Source organism: Carya illinoinensis, chromosome 11 (assembly GCF_018687715.1).
Source record: "Carya illinoinensis cultivar Pawnee chromosome 11, C.illinoinensisPawnee_v1, whole genome shotgun sequence".
NCBI classification, from domain to species: Eukaryota; Viridiplantae; Streptophyta; class Magnoliopsida; order Fagales; family Juglandaceae; genus Carya; species Carya illinoinensis.
Window position 1 is genome coordinate 7,923,611 of NC_056762.1, and position 16,575 is coordinate 7,940,185.

The 16,575-nt window shown below is 34.4% G+C and overlaps 3 protein-coding genes and 1 non-coding gene across 4 annotated transcripts; all 4 read right to left on the reverse strand.

Moving 5' to 3' along the window:
- Window positions 1–375: 375 nt before the first annotated feature.
- LOC122283586 lies at window positions 376–483 on the reverse strand. The gene has a single exon (XR_006230984.1). It is a non-coding gene; the product is annotated as a small nucleolar RNA R71 (small nucleolar RNA).
- Window positions 484–7,746: 7,263 nt separating this feature from the next.
- LOC122280626 (protein LURP-one-related 11-like) lies at window positions 7,747–9,109 on the reverse strand. The gene is made up of 3 exons (XM_043091600.1): window positions 8,648–9,109; window positions 8,335–8,571; window positions 7,747–8,234 (listed from the first exon to the last, which is right to left on the reverse strand). Exons 1-3 carry the CDS (start codon window positions 8,906–8,908, stop codon window positions 8,100–8,102), a joined length of 633 nt encoding a protein of 210 aa, XP_042947534.1. The 5' UTR covers window positions 8,909–9,109; the 3' UTR covers window positions 7,747–8,099.
- A 2,389-nt stretch (window positions 9,110–11,498) lies between these two features.
- On the reverse strand, window positions 11,499–12,512 carry LOC122282879 (pectinesterase 3). Its single transcript, XM_043094939.1, has one exon. The coding sequence runs from the start codon at window positions 12,338–12,340 to the stop codon at window positions 11,624–11,626; it is 717 nt and encodes a 238-aa protein (XP_042950873.1). The 5' UTR covers window positions 12,341–12,512; the 3' UTR covers window positions 11,499–11,623.
- Window positions 12,513–13,093: 581 nt separating this feature from the next.
- Window positions 13,094–16,273, reverse strand: LOC122281197 (40S ribosomal protein S9-2-like). The gene is made up of 3 exons (XM_043092528.1): window positions 16,123–16,273; window positions 15,014–15,395; window positions 13,094–13,537 (listed from the first exon to the last, which is right to left on the reverse strand). Exons 1-3 carry the CDS (start codon window positions 16,148–16,150, stop codon window positions 13,354–13,356), a joined length of 594 nt encoding a protein of 197 aa, XP_042948462.1. The 5' UTR covers window positions 16,151–16,273; the 3' UTR covers window positions 13,094–13,353.
- Between the last annotated feature and the right edge of the window lie 302 nt (window positions 16,274–16,575).

Sequence of the window (16,575 nt, forward strand, 5' to 3'; positions counted from 1 at the left end):
TGAACCCAAAGATCAACCCACTAGGATCCTTCAGGATTACCTCCACCCTACAAGAACAACCACACCATCATGCATCATATTTCCAGCTAATACTCGCCAATTGGATTTTAAAACGGGGATGATACAGTTACTCCCTACTTTTCATGGGTTGTAAAATGAAAATCCATATGTGTACATTAGGAAGTTTGATGAAATAGTTGCGACTTTTCATAGTCAAAATGCAATTGATGACATTATGAGACTTAAGTTCTTTCCTTTCTCTTTGAAGGATAAAGTTAAGAGTTGGCTATACTCATTGAGACCACAATTTATTGGGTCATGGAATGAGATGACTTAGGTCTTTTTTAATAAATACTTTCCCCAACATAAGACCAATACTTTAAAAAGGTAAATCTCCACCTTTGCACAAAAGGACAGTGAGACTTTGTATCAGTCTTTGGAGAGATTTAAGGAACTATTGAGTATGTGTCCTCACCATGGGTATGAGAATTGATGCTAAGTGAGCTATTTTTTTGAGTGACTTACACCTAGAGAGCGTCAATTTGTGGAGATGATATATAATAGTGAGTTCTTACATAAAAATCCTGATGAGACCATAGAATACTTCAATGAGCTTGCTGAAAAATCTCACACTTGGATTGAACCTAGTGCTATTGAGAGCACAAATAGGTCACGATCTGCAGGAAACCTAAATAGTGGTGGAATTTACCATCTCAGGGAAGGGGATAACCTAAAGGTTAAGGTTGGGATGCTCACTAGGGAGTTAGAGGTTTTAAAGACTAAGGACTTAAAGCCAACACAAGTGGCTAATCATACAGAGTATTTTAGACCATGTTTTGTGTGTGGCGGGGTGGATCATCTTGACCAAGAGTGTCCCACATTTGTTGATATGAGAGAGATGTATGAGGAACAATGTACTGTCTTAGGTATCTACATGAAACCTGTTGTACCTTTCTCTGATACTTACAATCCTGGGTGTCGTAATCACCCTAATTTTGTGTGTGGCGGGGTGGATCATCTTGACTAAGAGTGTCCCATATTTGCTGAGATGAGAGAGTGTCCCAAATTATAATACTTAATACCATTATAATTTATACATATATATATAATATTAATTATATTATGCTATAATATATTAACTCTTATAATATATTAATATATACTAATACTATATATTAATAATTATACTATTATAGTGTTATTATATATATTATGCATTGATACAAATACATTATGGAATATATATTATTATATATTATATGGCAACACATTGATACAAAATACATTATGGAATATATAATACATATTATACAATTATACATATATTATAATTTATACCCTAACTCTTAATACTTAATAGTATTAGTAATACATTAAAGAATATAATAATATTTTAATTCTAAATATATATAGTTATAGACTTATAGTGATTAGTGATTACTTATTATAATTAGTATAACTATATAAGTATTAGTATTAGACTATTAGACTACTGGTAATATAGTATAGCTATATATTAGTAATATTAGTTATAGTGTATTAGTGATTTAGTATAAGTTATAACTATATTAATTATTAGTATAAGTTGTATAACTATTGTCTATAGTCTATATTAAACTATTAGTATTTATTTTATTTTTATACCATATTAGAGTCTAGATTATTAGTACTAGTAATTTAGTATAAATATTAGTATTAGACTATTAATATAAAATTATAAATATATTGTAATTTATACCATAACTCTTAAGACTTAATAGTATTAGTAATTAATACATTAAAGAATATAACAATACTTGAATACTAAATATATATAGTTATAGACTTATAGTGATTACTTATTATAATTAGTATAACTATATAATAGTATTAGTAATATAATTAATTAGTATTAGACTATTAGTAATATAGTATAGTTATATAATAACTATATAATATAGTAAAGTTAAGTGATTAGTTTATTTAGTTATTATAATTAGTATAGTTATACTATTAGTAATTACTTAATCGCGAGTTAGTGATATAATTAGGTTGGATGAAAATTATGGTTATAGTATAGTTATATGTTAGACTATTAGTAATATAGTATAGTAATAAACTTATATATATTAGACTATTAGTAATATTATTTATAGACTACCCACTTAGTTTTTATTATAAGTTATAACTATAGTCTATATTAGTATAAGTGTAAGTTTAAGTTATATAACTATACTCTATATTAGACTATTAGTATTTATTTTATTTTTATACCATATTAGAGTCTAGAGTCTAGACTATTACTCTATTAGTATTAGTAATTTAGTAAAAATATTAGTATTAGTATAAAATTCTAAATAATAGTATTAGTTAATAATTACTTAATGGCAAGTTAGTGATAGAATTAGGTTAGATGAAAATTATATAATTAATTATATACAATTATTATATAATCAATATATATAAATTATAAAAAATATATATATAAATTTCATTCGGTCCGATCCGGGGTGAAAAACCCCCGGACCGTGGACCGGACCGAATGACTTCGGTCTACTATAATTCATACCGAGACAAACTGGGACCATTTCCGATCCGGTCCAAATTGACCGGTCCAGTCAGTTTTCCTAATCCGGACAAGCCGATTATCACTCCTATTAGTGATTCATATGATGTTATTGATACTTGTGCTATTTTTTATGAAACTCGGGATTATGGCACATAGGCTTGACAACAGAAATTTGAGGAGTTGCCTAAGAAAGATGGAAAAAAAACTCCTGTAAGTATAAAAGCACCAAGAGTTAAATTGAAGCTTTTGCCTAAGTTTAAAGTTTATAAGGTTAAAATGAAAGCTTTTCATGATAAAAATATTCTTAGGAAGGGGTTTGAACCTAATGACCGAATATACTTATATGTTTTTGGATTTCATAAGCACCCAGGAAAACTTCAGTTTAGGTGGACTGGCCCTTTTGTAATAAAGAATGTTTTTGTAAATGAGGCAGTAGAAATAGAAGGAAGATCTTAAGGATGGTCGGATCTTTAAAGTAAATGGTTAACACCTTAAAGTATTAATTGATAGGCGAGTTCCGGAAGTGGAAGACATTCCACTTGTAGATCCAGTCTATCAACCTTGACTACACCACCCAGGTATGTTTTTATTTATTTATTTTGTTTTGCTTTGTTTTATTTTTATTTTCTCTTATTTTATTTCTTTTCCTTTTTGTTTGCTGTTGTTTTCTTTGTTTTTTATTGCAGGATAATTTTATTTCGTCATTTCAGGTTACCATCTTTGGTGCTTAGTGAGCTACCATCGTCACTCACCAGGTGTATTCTACCATTTTCAGTTACTCTTCATTCAATTTAATTCTTAAACATTGTCCTCAATGTTTCATTTAAGTTAGGAGGTTGTGGTGCAAATTCAGTATTTAAAATGCTTATTGGAACTCTGTGGCATATTTTCATATGTCGATTTTTTTTAATTTGCATCACACGTGGATCATTTTCACATGTGTACTCATTCTTATTCATAATCATTTTCGTGAATTTACCAAACCCACCATAATCATTTTTGCTGAAGCATTCACAGAACCCTTAATGCACTCATCCAAGCTTGGTGGTAAGATGGTGGTTTGACACATGTAGCTAAAAAACTCTTTTACTTAAGTATTCATGTGAGTTTTGGAGAGGATTGAGAGTCTACAAATGCAGTAAATTGTGATAAGCGTTCATTGATATGTTGAATTTGGCACTTCTTTTGAGAATATCATTACATGGTTTGTGGTACGATGGTTGATATACTTGGGATATGACGAAAGTCAACTTAGGATTAACGTTTGAACCTTTCAAGCTATCTCTTTCCATCATAGACCCCTAGTAGCCAACTTTGAGCTAATAAACACATATAGTTTTTTCTTTCCATATGCTTATATCACCCATGCCTCTCCACATTAGAGTATAATCTATATATTGATTTTCTTACTCTTTTTACTTCCAAGTGTACACTAGGTGTGGAATTTACATTTTCTTTCTTTTATTTTATCATTGTCAATTGAAAAAAAAAAGAATAAAAAAAAAAAAAAAGAGTACAAGTTGCAAAGTTTTCAATTGAGTGAGCTTCAAAGGCAAAAAAAAAAAAAAATTAAGATTTGGTAGAAATAGAAAGAAGTTTGTCCATCAAATTGTTGGAAAAAAAAAAAAGAAGAGAAGAGGAAGAAGAATGAAAAGCATTATTATTTGATGATCTGAAAATAGGGGTATAAAAAAAAACCGATAAACCGGTAAACCGGACCGGACCGGATCAAACCGGTGGCATCGGTCCGGTTCTGAGGTTGGTTCGGTCCGGTACCGGTTTTAGTTTTCTTAAAACCGGTCAAAATCGGTCCAATTCCAATTTTTCCTTTTCTAAAACCGGACTGGACCAGATCGGACCGATTTATATATATATTTTAATTTTTTATATTGTATATAATATATAACTATATATAAAATAGTTTTGTACTATATGATAAATTACTAATTAATATAATATTAAATTTTAAAATCTTATATCATTTTGCTTATTGTATTAATAGTTATACTAATATTATATAGTGCATATTAATAGTTATACTTATACTATATCACTATATATTATAATATAATATAATATATCATTATATTATATATTATAATATATCATTATAGTTTATAATACAATTATAATATATATTATATTATATACTATATTATATATATTATATAATATATAATATAGTATATTAAAACTGATAAAACCGGACCGAACCAAACCGGAAACGGTAAAACCGGAGTACCGGTTTAAGAGGGTAACCGGTGCGTAATCGGTTTTGAAAAATCTAAAACCGGTATATACCGGTTTGGTCCTAAATTTTATTCAAAACCGGACCAAACAGGACCGGTTACACCCCTATTTGAAAAGTTGGAGCATACATCAAGTGAGAAGTGTAGTCTATTGAAATATTTAATAAAATTCCCTGTATATGTACTTGGAAGTTTTTTAATCCATTTTCATCCATTTTTTTCATATAACCCCGAACCCAAGCCACGTTATAACCTTTTATGTTGATCGTTCTGATCCTAAGTAAGTTGTCGAAAAGATTGGTAGAGGTCTCATTTGTTAGTGTTTCTATCATAAGATCAATGTTTGTTTGTTGCTTATACATAATTGTCAAATTTTCTATGAGAGTGTGTGTACACCTATTTTTAACTCCATAGAGAGAGCCCTTACATGAAACATTATTATACCAGTGAGTTATGGAATTAAACCTTTTGTTTGAGACGTTCTTGATGTTGCATGTATCAATGTTAGTGGTAAGATGATTATGGCTTAGAGAACACACATGCACTCTATGATTTGCTATAGGTGGATTAATCTTGATGGGTTATTGGATTCTTTAGATTGTTTTGATATGTGAATCTGGAAAGTGTGACTTCATGGCTTTTGTGTGTGATTTTCTTTGGTCTCTTTCGTTGTTTTAACATGAAAATTGCTAGGGACTAGTAAGGAGTAAGTTGGGGGCTGTAATGAGTGTGCGAAAGTGTACTCTAAATACCCTATTATTAGACTAAAATACTAAAATATGAATAGAAATCATAAGAATTAATGTGTATTCTTAAATTGAATTTTTATTTACGTTAGGATACTCTTAAGCAGTTTTTTATATTTAATTTCAGAGTTTATAAAAGAGCAAGTGAAGCCCAGTCAAATTCAAAGGATGAAATTCATGGGGTTTGAGAGCAATTTAGGAAAAAAGAAAAAGAAAAAAAATCACAAAATGAAATCACAAGAAGTCCAAGTCTAAAATTTGCTAGAAAACAGTCTAGACATATTTTAATCTTTTAACTGTATCTTTTTACTCACATATCGGATTAATGTGATTCTTGATGCATTATAAATCTATCTTAAAGGGTTATAACTTTGTCTCTAATAAGGATTTCCAAATTCAAACTCCTGAATGGCGTATATAACTGCCAAGATAAGTTCTAAAATTTAGACGATTTTTTTATGCAGAAATTAAGAAGACATTAGGGTTTCTTTCTTACCCTATATAAGTATATCATTAGTACGAAATAGAGATGGAGAGGAGGCACAAGAGGTAGATCTGAAGAAATAAGAAAATCACTTCCATGGCCACTGTTCACTTCAGTTTCCTCTGAAAATTTTTGTCGTCCATTATATTTATGGATAACTAAATTCTCAAGTAGGGTTAGGGATGAATTTGCACATTAGATGGTATTACTAATTTATTTTTAATTCATGTATTTAATTTTCAATTACTAAAAATCTTTTATTTTATCATTCTTAATTTATCTTTGATGTTTTCTTCTCTGAATAATCATATAATTTATTTTGTTTATGGATTCAGTCATGCTTTTTCTATTAAATGGATTAGTTCTTTGATTATTTTTGGATAATTATTTATCTATATTAATTTAGTTATTTGTTACAATATTGCTCCATGAGTATATTGGTATCGCTGGATTTTCTCAATAGGGATAATAATTTACGTATTTTAAAAGTGGTGAATGATTTTTCAAAATTTTACATTTGAGTTAATTTTGGTTTATAAATCTATACCTTCCGATTGGGAATTTTGATAACTGAGTTCCAAATTGAGTTATCCAATGAATTAAGAATAATTAAAATACCATATTTGTGTAAGGGATTCCCAACACTCTACTGTTCATCAAATTTGAGTACTTTTTCCGTTAATCACTTTTCTTTACTATTATTTTGCAGTTAAAATTAATCTTTGTTCTCCATAACTTATTTAATATTTTTCCTTTAGTATTTTTGTTCCTTCTGCTATTCTTTTAAATTGTCTTTCTGTGGAATCGACACCTTAAAGATATGCTACAAGTACTGCATTATTCTTTGGGCATAATCACTCCTTCTCTTATAACTAGCTCCATTCTCTATCACTTTATTCATTCTATGCAATTAACATAACCTCTCCTAGTAGGTGGCATTCCGACATTTATGCATTAACTATTTCATACTATAGAATATCATAACATTAAAACATAACTTTTCATATACTTACTACAGGACAAGACATGCCTTGGGAAGACTTCAATCTAGGTTTTTCCTTCACTTTCAGTTCTATTTTCATTGCAAAATTTTTCTTTCTTTGTAAAAATTTTCTCGTTTATTTTGAAAAGTTCACAGAATTTTTCATAACCTAGGTTTTGCTCTGATACCATCCTGTAACACATGTCCTTGTGGTGGGATTTTAAAAAATGATTTTAGAAAATCAGATGGCAATTACTGACCCTTTTAAAACTCCTCCTTTTTCATTCCCAGTTGTGCAATCCAGCTAAAATTTGCAAATGATTAATAGCCATACATACAAAAGGCTATTAATCTATGGCTATTAATCAACTTAGTGATACACTCATAATCTATCGGCTACAGATTATGCTGCATACCTCATCCCAATCATACCTGATGTGTACTTCATTGAATCTCAGATACATAATCTTTAACCTCATAATCCATATTTAGCCAACACTGCAGTTGATTGGTTTTTTCTTTTTTCTTATTTTTTTAGTTCTTTCTTTTTTTTTTCTTTTTTCTTTCTTTTTTTCTTTTTCTTTTCTTTCTTTTTTTTTTTTTTTTTTTTTTTTTTTTTTTGGATTGACTCATGTGCAACAGCATCAAATCCTGTTTCTTCTAGCATAGCTGGTTTGAATCCTTGAGAGTGACACCAAGTCTGAAATGTTATAAAGCACATGCAAACACATCCCCAGTAACTAGTAATGGTCAGAATAATCATTCTATTGTTTCCATGATGCAGCACAGATGGAGGATAAGGAGAGATACATAAGTACATAATCAAAAGAGCAAACGTGGTCTTCAGTTTACTACATTAGAAAGGTGCTCAAAGTGCTCAAAGTGGTGATTAAACAGAACCTAGCCTTATTGAGATTCAAATGCAGAGGGAAATTAAACCAATACATAAAACTACCTTACCAAAATCCAGAGGAAACTTAACTAATGGCTAGCTGGAAACATGTTCCGTTATTTTGTTGTCTGAGATTTGCCAGATATCCCGCTAGATGACCTCAAGAGTCTCGGATACTCCGATGTCATTCCTTACTTCTCACATTTTACAGTTAATGAGACAGTACACAACAAAAACACCCATGATAAGAGAGTGATCAAAGTAGGGCTCCACAACCAGGGTCAAAACATCGTTGCCCAAATCAACTCCACCTGCTGATTTCTTTCTCTTCAACTGTCCATGAAAACAGGATATGTTAATTCTATCACCTGAGCAATGAGCTCTCAGTTCTACAAGAATGACAGAATGAGAAAAGTTAATAGAATAAATTCACCTCTGCAACGAGCCCCCCATACTGGTCTACTAGTTTGCACGCTGACTTGCAACTAGTACTCCAGCTGTGGATCTTATAATGGCGTGGCTGATTCTCATCTAACCCCACGATAACCTCGCATGGTGAGTCCCCTCTTGGAATCCTAAAGGTTTTCCTAACTTGGAAACCAGGTCTTTTCATTTCAATCTCTTTGTCTGTGGATCTGTAGCCCTCCCAAAACCTGAACAACTTGAATCTCTACAAAAACGCAAACTATGAATATATAAGTAACAGTCTCAAACTTTTCAAAATAATGCAATTCATTACCTTTTACCTTTCTTGGTACTGTGAAGAGGACCTTGCCGTTGGAATCCATAAGATTAACTTCATCTCTAAAATTGCAATTGTAGTTATCAACACGGTACACAAGTTGACCCTTCGAGTCAAAGACACTGCAACCTTTGCAACCAAGCACTAGAGACTTCATCCATATTGTATAAGTTTCTTGTTTGGAAGTGAAGTAGCAGGAGGCAGAGGGAATTACTACTTGGGGATGAACCTTTGCAGTCATAAAGTTGGATTTACTCACCAACATCTATTGAACATTTAGAAGCAAGCTATGTAGGGAGGTTTAGTAGATATATATTGAGCATAACAATATGATCATTTGAAAGATTGGCATAGGAGAACTAGATATTCGTTGTTTAAGTTCTTGGACTTGTTCTTTTGCAATAAAAAAACCACCCCTGAAAAAAATAGTAATAAGTGATCATTATATTAAAAAGCACCCACTTTTCATATGTGGCTATGCATGTGTACTCGAACCTTATCATTTAAATGATTCTATATATGGAGCTTTCACTGTTGCATTCTGGAGATTTAGTCAGTTGATCTCCCACTTGGTGGTTTTATTATGGAGTTAACGTTGCGTACACGGTAAGTTTCATGTTCTTGATCCACTAGTACTGTAGATACAACCACTTCCTATGTATTTTGAACACTATGTCGTGCTTTGTGTGATTAGATACCGGACAACGGTGGAATCCTTATCAAGAAGTACTGCCATGTATCACTAGACAATATGAACCACATTCATGCACTGATAGATGAGGCTTTCTTCAAGCAAAAATGTTGTATAGCATGAGAAATCCGTCATCATTTTATAAACTTCAATTTATATTTTGTAGAAAATATCGATTGTATTACATACCAATTGCCTAGCTTGGTGACAGTCATATGATTAACATCTTGGATATTGTCTAAATTTCTCACAAAACTCTAACGTTGCTGTCCCACACCAACCCAACAAAAAAAAAAAAACACCGGATTCCCTCTCCATGGCTGCCTAGTGGACATTAGACTAAGATAGATGGGGGGGGGGGGGGGGGGGGGGGGGGGGGGGGGGGGGGTGGGGTGGGATGTGGGGGGTAATTGAGAAACCTTGTGGCTGGTATTCAATGACAAATGCTTAAAATATCACCAAACAGTGACTTGAGATCCTATACAACTGGCCAGCATAGAAACAAGCTTCCTGCAATATTATTTTGTGAAAGAATGTGCTTGTTTCTGTCTCTCTCAGCAGGTCTTGGCCTTTCTCTGGCGGCATTTAGTAATGAGTATTCCACTACCAGTTTTGTGGATGTGATTTAGGTAAAATGGACGAGAAATCCTAGACCTCTTCTTTAATGTATATTATTATCTCCACTGACATTAACATCCGAGGGAGCTGAATGGGTTCCTTAATATTATATGATCCCCATGGAATTCTGGTTAAATTTCTTATTTTCCCTTTAGGCCTTTTTCTGGAGTCTGGATAATTGTAAGCCACTCAAATTAAATAAGGAAAGTCGGTTAACTTATATGATTAATTTATAATATAAAGTTTATTCTCCCCCTGTTATTCAAATCCGCCTTCAAGAAATGATAAGATTTTATATTCGGTAAACTGGTTCCCCTCATCTTCATTGCATTTGGATGTGAAAACATGACATGAAATTCAAATTTGAGTACCCATAGTTTGAATTGGCATGGAGAAAAGATTATGGGGTATGTAGCCTGTGTCCAAATTATTCTGTGGGATGCAATAAAAAGACACCAGTGTAGTCTAAAAAAATGGCTACGGGACGTCATGTGTTATATAAAACACATGTAGATTAGCAACTCATGATCCGATAAAAATTGTTTAAAGTTGTTTGTATCAATATTTCTTTTAACATCATGCAAAGCTATTTTCCCCTTCAACAGTTCGAGAGTTTGTTTCCAAGGAAGCTTATTAGGTACTCCTGGAATATGGATAGTACGATGCTTTCATCATATTACCACGTGCCATGTAATTAAATTTCTTACATAAACACCAATTTTAATTGACATGACATATTATCTTATGATAAGATGAGAGTATTCTGTATCGATTTTTTTGGATTACCTAATAATCACTCTGTTTCTAATCCATTCAATGAGCACAACACCATTTCTTACAACTGCTTTGTCTTCCCAACCTTCTCTCATCAGTATAGCAATAAGTTAGTTTTAAGAAGTTTGTTTCAACGGAGTCTGCTTTTCTTTTTTTAACAAGAAGGCAATGAAGGTTGTGAACTTAGATTTAAAATCATAATTTCAGAAAAAATTCAACCTCAAAAATTTTTGTGACCCTTATCAACCTATACCTAAGTGTAATGATTTAATGAGGACTCAAAGTCATATCTAGATCTATATTCCAAAAGAACTAATCAAAATTATAATTGGAACCCCTTTGAATCATTATAAAAGGATAAAATTTCTCTCTTCCAAGCAATATGAGATCTCAATCACTATCTTTTATACTAGATTTGGAATATAACCATCTTCACTTCTTAAATCTTCAAGATCCTCACCAGGTCATTTCATTATAGATGACATATACTCAAATCCAACACTTCTTATAAGGTCTGGCTCTCCTATCATTTGTAATGGCTCGAGTCCAACACTTCTGGTTTAGGATTGAGATGAAGACCATGAAGAATACTATGGTGACCACGATACATGCACCAAAAAGAGACTTTTAAATTAGGATGTTAGTATGGATGAGTAAAATGCCAAGAGGATAAGACTTCTTCCTGAATCCCATATTCAATGAGATTTCGTATCACTAGCTTCCATTGTAGAGTTACTGAGTTAGGGTTAGGCTATGACTTGATCAATCTTAATGCCTATGAAACCCCCAAAAAGATATATACAAGTGCACGAAATAACAAAAACTAACATCACACACAAATTGTAGATAAAACAGCAACCAAAAAGATTTTAGGTGGTTTTAGGAAAAAAAACAAAATCAATGAAGGGACATATGGAACTGGCAACGAAGAGTGTGTAGATTAGCCAAAATCGCCAAGCTATTGCTGGTGTACTCCCTGGCCTTCTGCATCTTCGTCTTCACCGCTTGGAGAGCCGTTGACTCCATCTCCTCCAACCCATCTAAGCACGTCTCCTGGTCCGTCATCGCAGCGCTTATCCACGTTTTTAGGTCTCCGATCTTGGCCTCCGTCAACACCTTCTCTCCTGGGCCCACATCCATCGCCACCAACGAGTCATTGAGTCGACCCATCGCGTCCTCTATCAGGCTTCGACAGTCGCCCAAAGCAACCTCGTTCGAATTCGAGATCGTGGGTTTGAAGTTCGAGAGTTCTGCGATGGAGACTCGGAGGGAGAGCTTGAAAATCGCCTCTGGGTCGGCTGGCTCTGGGGACATGAGGTTGGGATTGAGGTTGAGGGAGGATATGCTGGAGAAGCAAGATTCGGGGTAGCGGGTCACCTCGCACACGGCCCTGATTGACGAGAGTGGTGGGAATTCGGGTGGCTCGGTTTCTGTGTGGTAGATCAGGACTCCGATACATACGACGATGGTCAGCGTCAAGAGGAGGATAGCTAAGATGGAGAATGTGAAGATGAGTGGCTTTCTGGTGGTGGTGGTGGTGTTCCGGTGTTGGGATGATTGATCTTCGAGGTCGTTTACTTTGCCATAACCTTTGAAGATGTTGACAGAATCCATGTTTGCTTTCTTCCTCAGTTTTGAACTTTTGGCGTTTGTATAGGGAAGCTCGAAGAGGGGCTGAAGCGTGTTTGTGGAATAGACGACTTTTGGGGTGTGTTTTGAGTGGATGAGAAGGAAATGAACGGCACGAAATGAAATATATTATTGTTTATAGACCAGAAAACAATCAAATATGGAATTGGATATTTGAGCCTATGACTGAGTTTTGAGTTTATTGGTATTATCTTTTTTCTGTGCTGGTCATTGATTGCAAATACATGGGACCGCCCCCCGGGGGGCGCCGCGGAAAGTCAAGGATTAAAGTGAAGTAATTCAACAGTTAAAGACGAAAGAAGACAAAGAAGTTACTTGTCCGCCCACCGACACGACAACCCCAAACAGGCCAGCCATACGCATGCAACAGCAGTTAGAAGAGGGGGAAGAAGGGAGAGGGGGGGCTTGAAATAAGGAAAATTTTTCTTATCATCCTCACATTTCACATATTATATTTATTTTAATTTTTTTTTAATTTTTTCTATAATAAATATATAGTGTGTAAATGATAAATAGAATAATTTAATTAATTTAATAAAAATAAAATGAAATAAAAAATAAAAAAAATAAAAAATATTATTTTAATATATAAAGTGTGTGGTGTGAGATGATGTATAGCATTTCTCTTTATTTGAACCATCGAAATTAACTACAATCAGGAAAAGATAAATTACAGTACAGATAATATACGAGAACAATAGACCACAATACTACGGCTAGTTCCAACTTGATTTGTAAACCATTAACATGGCCAAGAAGCACATCCCACAAAGAAATAACTAGCATAAAGGCCTTTCAATGTCTGCAACCTACACAAATTCTCGATAATGGAAACACAGATTTTACACAAATATCAACTAGCCAGTTCTATTCTCATTCAAAACGATGTTAAACAGCGCAACCAAAATATTGAAAGTTCAACGTAAGTTGAGACCCCAGTAGCCCCCCCAAGCATGCAACGTCCCAAAACCCATGACTCATTCCTCGTCCTCCTCGTCTGCATCTCCGCCAGCAGCCTTCTTAGCAGCAGCCTTTTGGTTCCTTCGCTTCACTCTTCCAGGTCGTCCACCACCAAATGGACTGGTAAGTGAGAAATCAATGTGCTTCTGTGAATCAACCCTCACCATGAATGATGGGATGTTTACAACCTGTCTCCCAACCCTGCCCAACCAAAAGACATTCAGCATTTTAAGAACAAATGGCCCTTAATGCTCACACGTATAGCAGCCAAAATCATTAAAAGTAGGAGTTCAAATTTTGAACGTTTGTTGAGGGAAACAAACAAACCAATTTCCGTTACTACCAAAGATCCTTTTTTCCTTTGTTTTATGGAGATATTATTCATTAAACGAGGGGGCAAAATATTTGACACTTTTGGAACACCGTAACCATGGTAATTGCTTGCTAGCTGGGTTCAGTTTTTAAGAAGTCTAACTGCACCCCATCAGGGATCACCCTAGTGTTTTAAGGGCAAACTTGCAGTTAACTGTAGACTCAGATTTTCAGGGTTTGATTCTGAGTTCTCACGGATTATCTGATATACAAATTTGATAGGTGGAACTTGAATCCCAGATAAAGAAGAATACACGAGACAACCTAGTTTTGTTCACTTATTTTCTCAATGTCTTCTGATTGAAGGCAGATCTCTGAAGGTAAATAACACTTCGTACAGAAAACAGTGATATCAACAAAATGGTAGTACAAGGATTTTAGGAGCCTATTTCAGAGAATACATCCATGGGAATACTTACAATAACAAAGAGCTTATATTAATCAAACTAGCAGTAATAACACTCTTTAAGACATTCGAATAAAACCCAAGATTCTCAATTGGAGTCCAATACTCCCATGAAAAACACGTGGACTTGCAAACATACAGATAGCGGTGTGCCCAGGTACAATATTCCTCGTAATTTCTTATAAATTCATCAACAGACCACACTACCCTGACACTGTAACCTAGAACACCATCACATCTTTTTTTTTATTGGCACGTGTCCAAGATTAAAGTCCTGACTAATCCCGAGAATGCACAGACCCTCAGCAAAAAATTTCTTGCAAGTGCACCTTAGGTAATTCAAGGGGAAGTTCCTGAGTCCGATGGCCCCAAGAAATTGTTTGCATTCAAGAGGATTCAAACCTTATCCCACAAAGGCAAGGCCTTTACTACTTGCACCAACCTCTTGGGGTTAACATCACGTCTTTTTTTGTCAGTAACACCATCACATCTATTTGTTTCACATGCACTAAATAGCCATCACCATTAAATGGATCTACTGTTAACACCACCACTACCTGCATAATTCCCCCAGGTTCCGGATAGAAACACCACATTCATATGAAGTACAAAAACACTAATAATAGAGGTCATGTTTGATCTTTCGAGGACTTCCTTCCATGAATACATCCTTATCAACCACAGATTTTACATTTCAACCATACAAGGGAAACCAGGCTTTGGAATCGACCACCAAATCTAGCTGCAACCTACTTTGAGAGCTACACAGAAAATTTTTATAATGAGGAAGACCGTGGATACACAAGAAGTCTTTTACCCAATTAAAATCTACCCGGAAATATGAAGCAGTTACTATATATGTTAATAGTATATATGTCACACAGAAAAGATGGTTTTACCTTATATGCTTCTGCCTGATGAGCACTCGAGCATGGTGGATAGACTTTGCCATGCCAGACTTGAAGACAAGTGTCTGAAGGCGGCGCTCAAGGAAGTTCTCCACAGTCAGGGCCAAGACATAATCAAGCTTGTTCTGACTCTCATCCAAAAGCCCATAACGGTTCATCCTCCGGAGAAGAGCTTCACCCTCAAAGATCCTCCGTGGATTCTTCTCATCAAGGGTCAGAAGCATCCTCGCATTGTTACGAATACGGCTCAGAGCATACTGAACCCTCCAGAGCTCTCTCTTGCATCGCAGCCCATACTCTCCCACAAGCTTCAACTCAGCATCCAACCGCTCTTTCTCATATGGACGGCGGGGCTTCTTAAAGGTCTTCCCATCTACATATCACCCAGAATTTATAATAACGTAATTATAGAGTAAAAAAATCATCTGTAATCTTTAATAGACGTCCCAACATGATCTGTTAACTTTGTTGTGGGTATGAGGAAACTCTAGAATAAGATATATTAGAAGTAGCTCTGTGTTTGGCTGCAAAGAAACCCACGATGGCAAAAGGTCAAATCTCAACACGCTCTGCTCTTGTGGGCATCCACTACAATAAGCAAAACAGCTTACTCAACCAATCTCGGTGTTTGCAATTTGTAAGCCTCCCACAATTGTTAGAAACAACTAAATTGCTCGTTTTCTCATAAAGCAATCAAAAGAAAAAATGCAAGGCATTCAAAATGAATTTTAACATTAGATCTCAAGCTTCCTCAGCTAAAGATAGCCAATTATCCAAAATCAAAAACTTCCATCCTGTACTTTAAACACCAGATCACAACCCCCCAACTAAAAAAGTGTGCCTGCAGCAATGATTTCGTCAAGTCAAGCATAAGATCTGAGGTCCCACCTTATACTCCTTTCCTCAATTTCTCAGCGACCAGAGAAAATTTTCAAAAACAAAAAAGGCTTCATCAACACCAAAGATCAGAGGTTGAATGAGTAAGAATTGTGACATATTTTTTTTATGCATAACACGTGTGATATATATAGTGCACGATGAAAGAACGCAAAGTTTCAAGAGCAAAAGAGATGAGCTTCTATGTGGCAAAAATGGCTTACAGTTGCGGTAGAACGAGACGTGCACCATGGCTCTCTCTTGCTCGCTCCCTGCCTCGCTCTCCCTTTAGCAGCTACAAAAAATTAAAAGGAAGGTTCCGTGCCCTTATAAGGAACCCCCAAAACCCTAATCCTGAAATCACAACTGAATACGCGTGGGCCAACGTAGTGGTTCTGCTTTGTTGGGTCAGCCCATGTGAGAGGCTCACGATTCATGTAAGCCCAACTTAAGATGAAGCTTCTTTTTTCTTTTTCTTTTTTCTTTTTTTATTTTTTTAATCCTTTGGAATTTAAATTTACCGTATAAACGAGCATTATTATATATCAAGGACAGTAATATATGACATGACTCATAAATTCAACATGAATTAGATATGAAATAAATGAATTTGAATTTGAGACAAATAGGTTTTAGTCAAAATAAGTTAATATGATAAAACACAATTCATATATGAG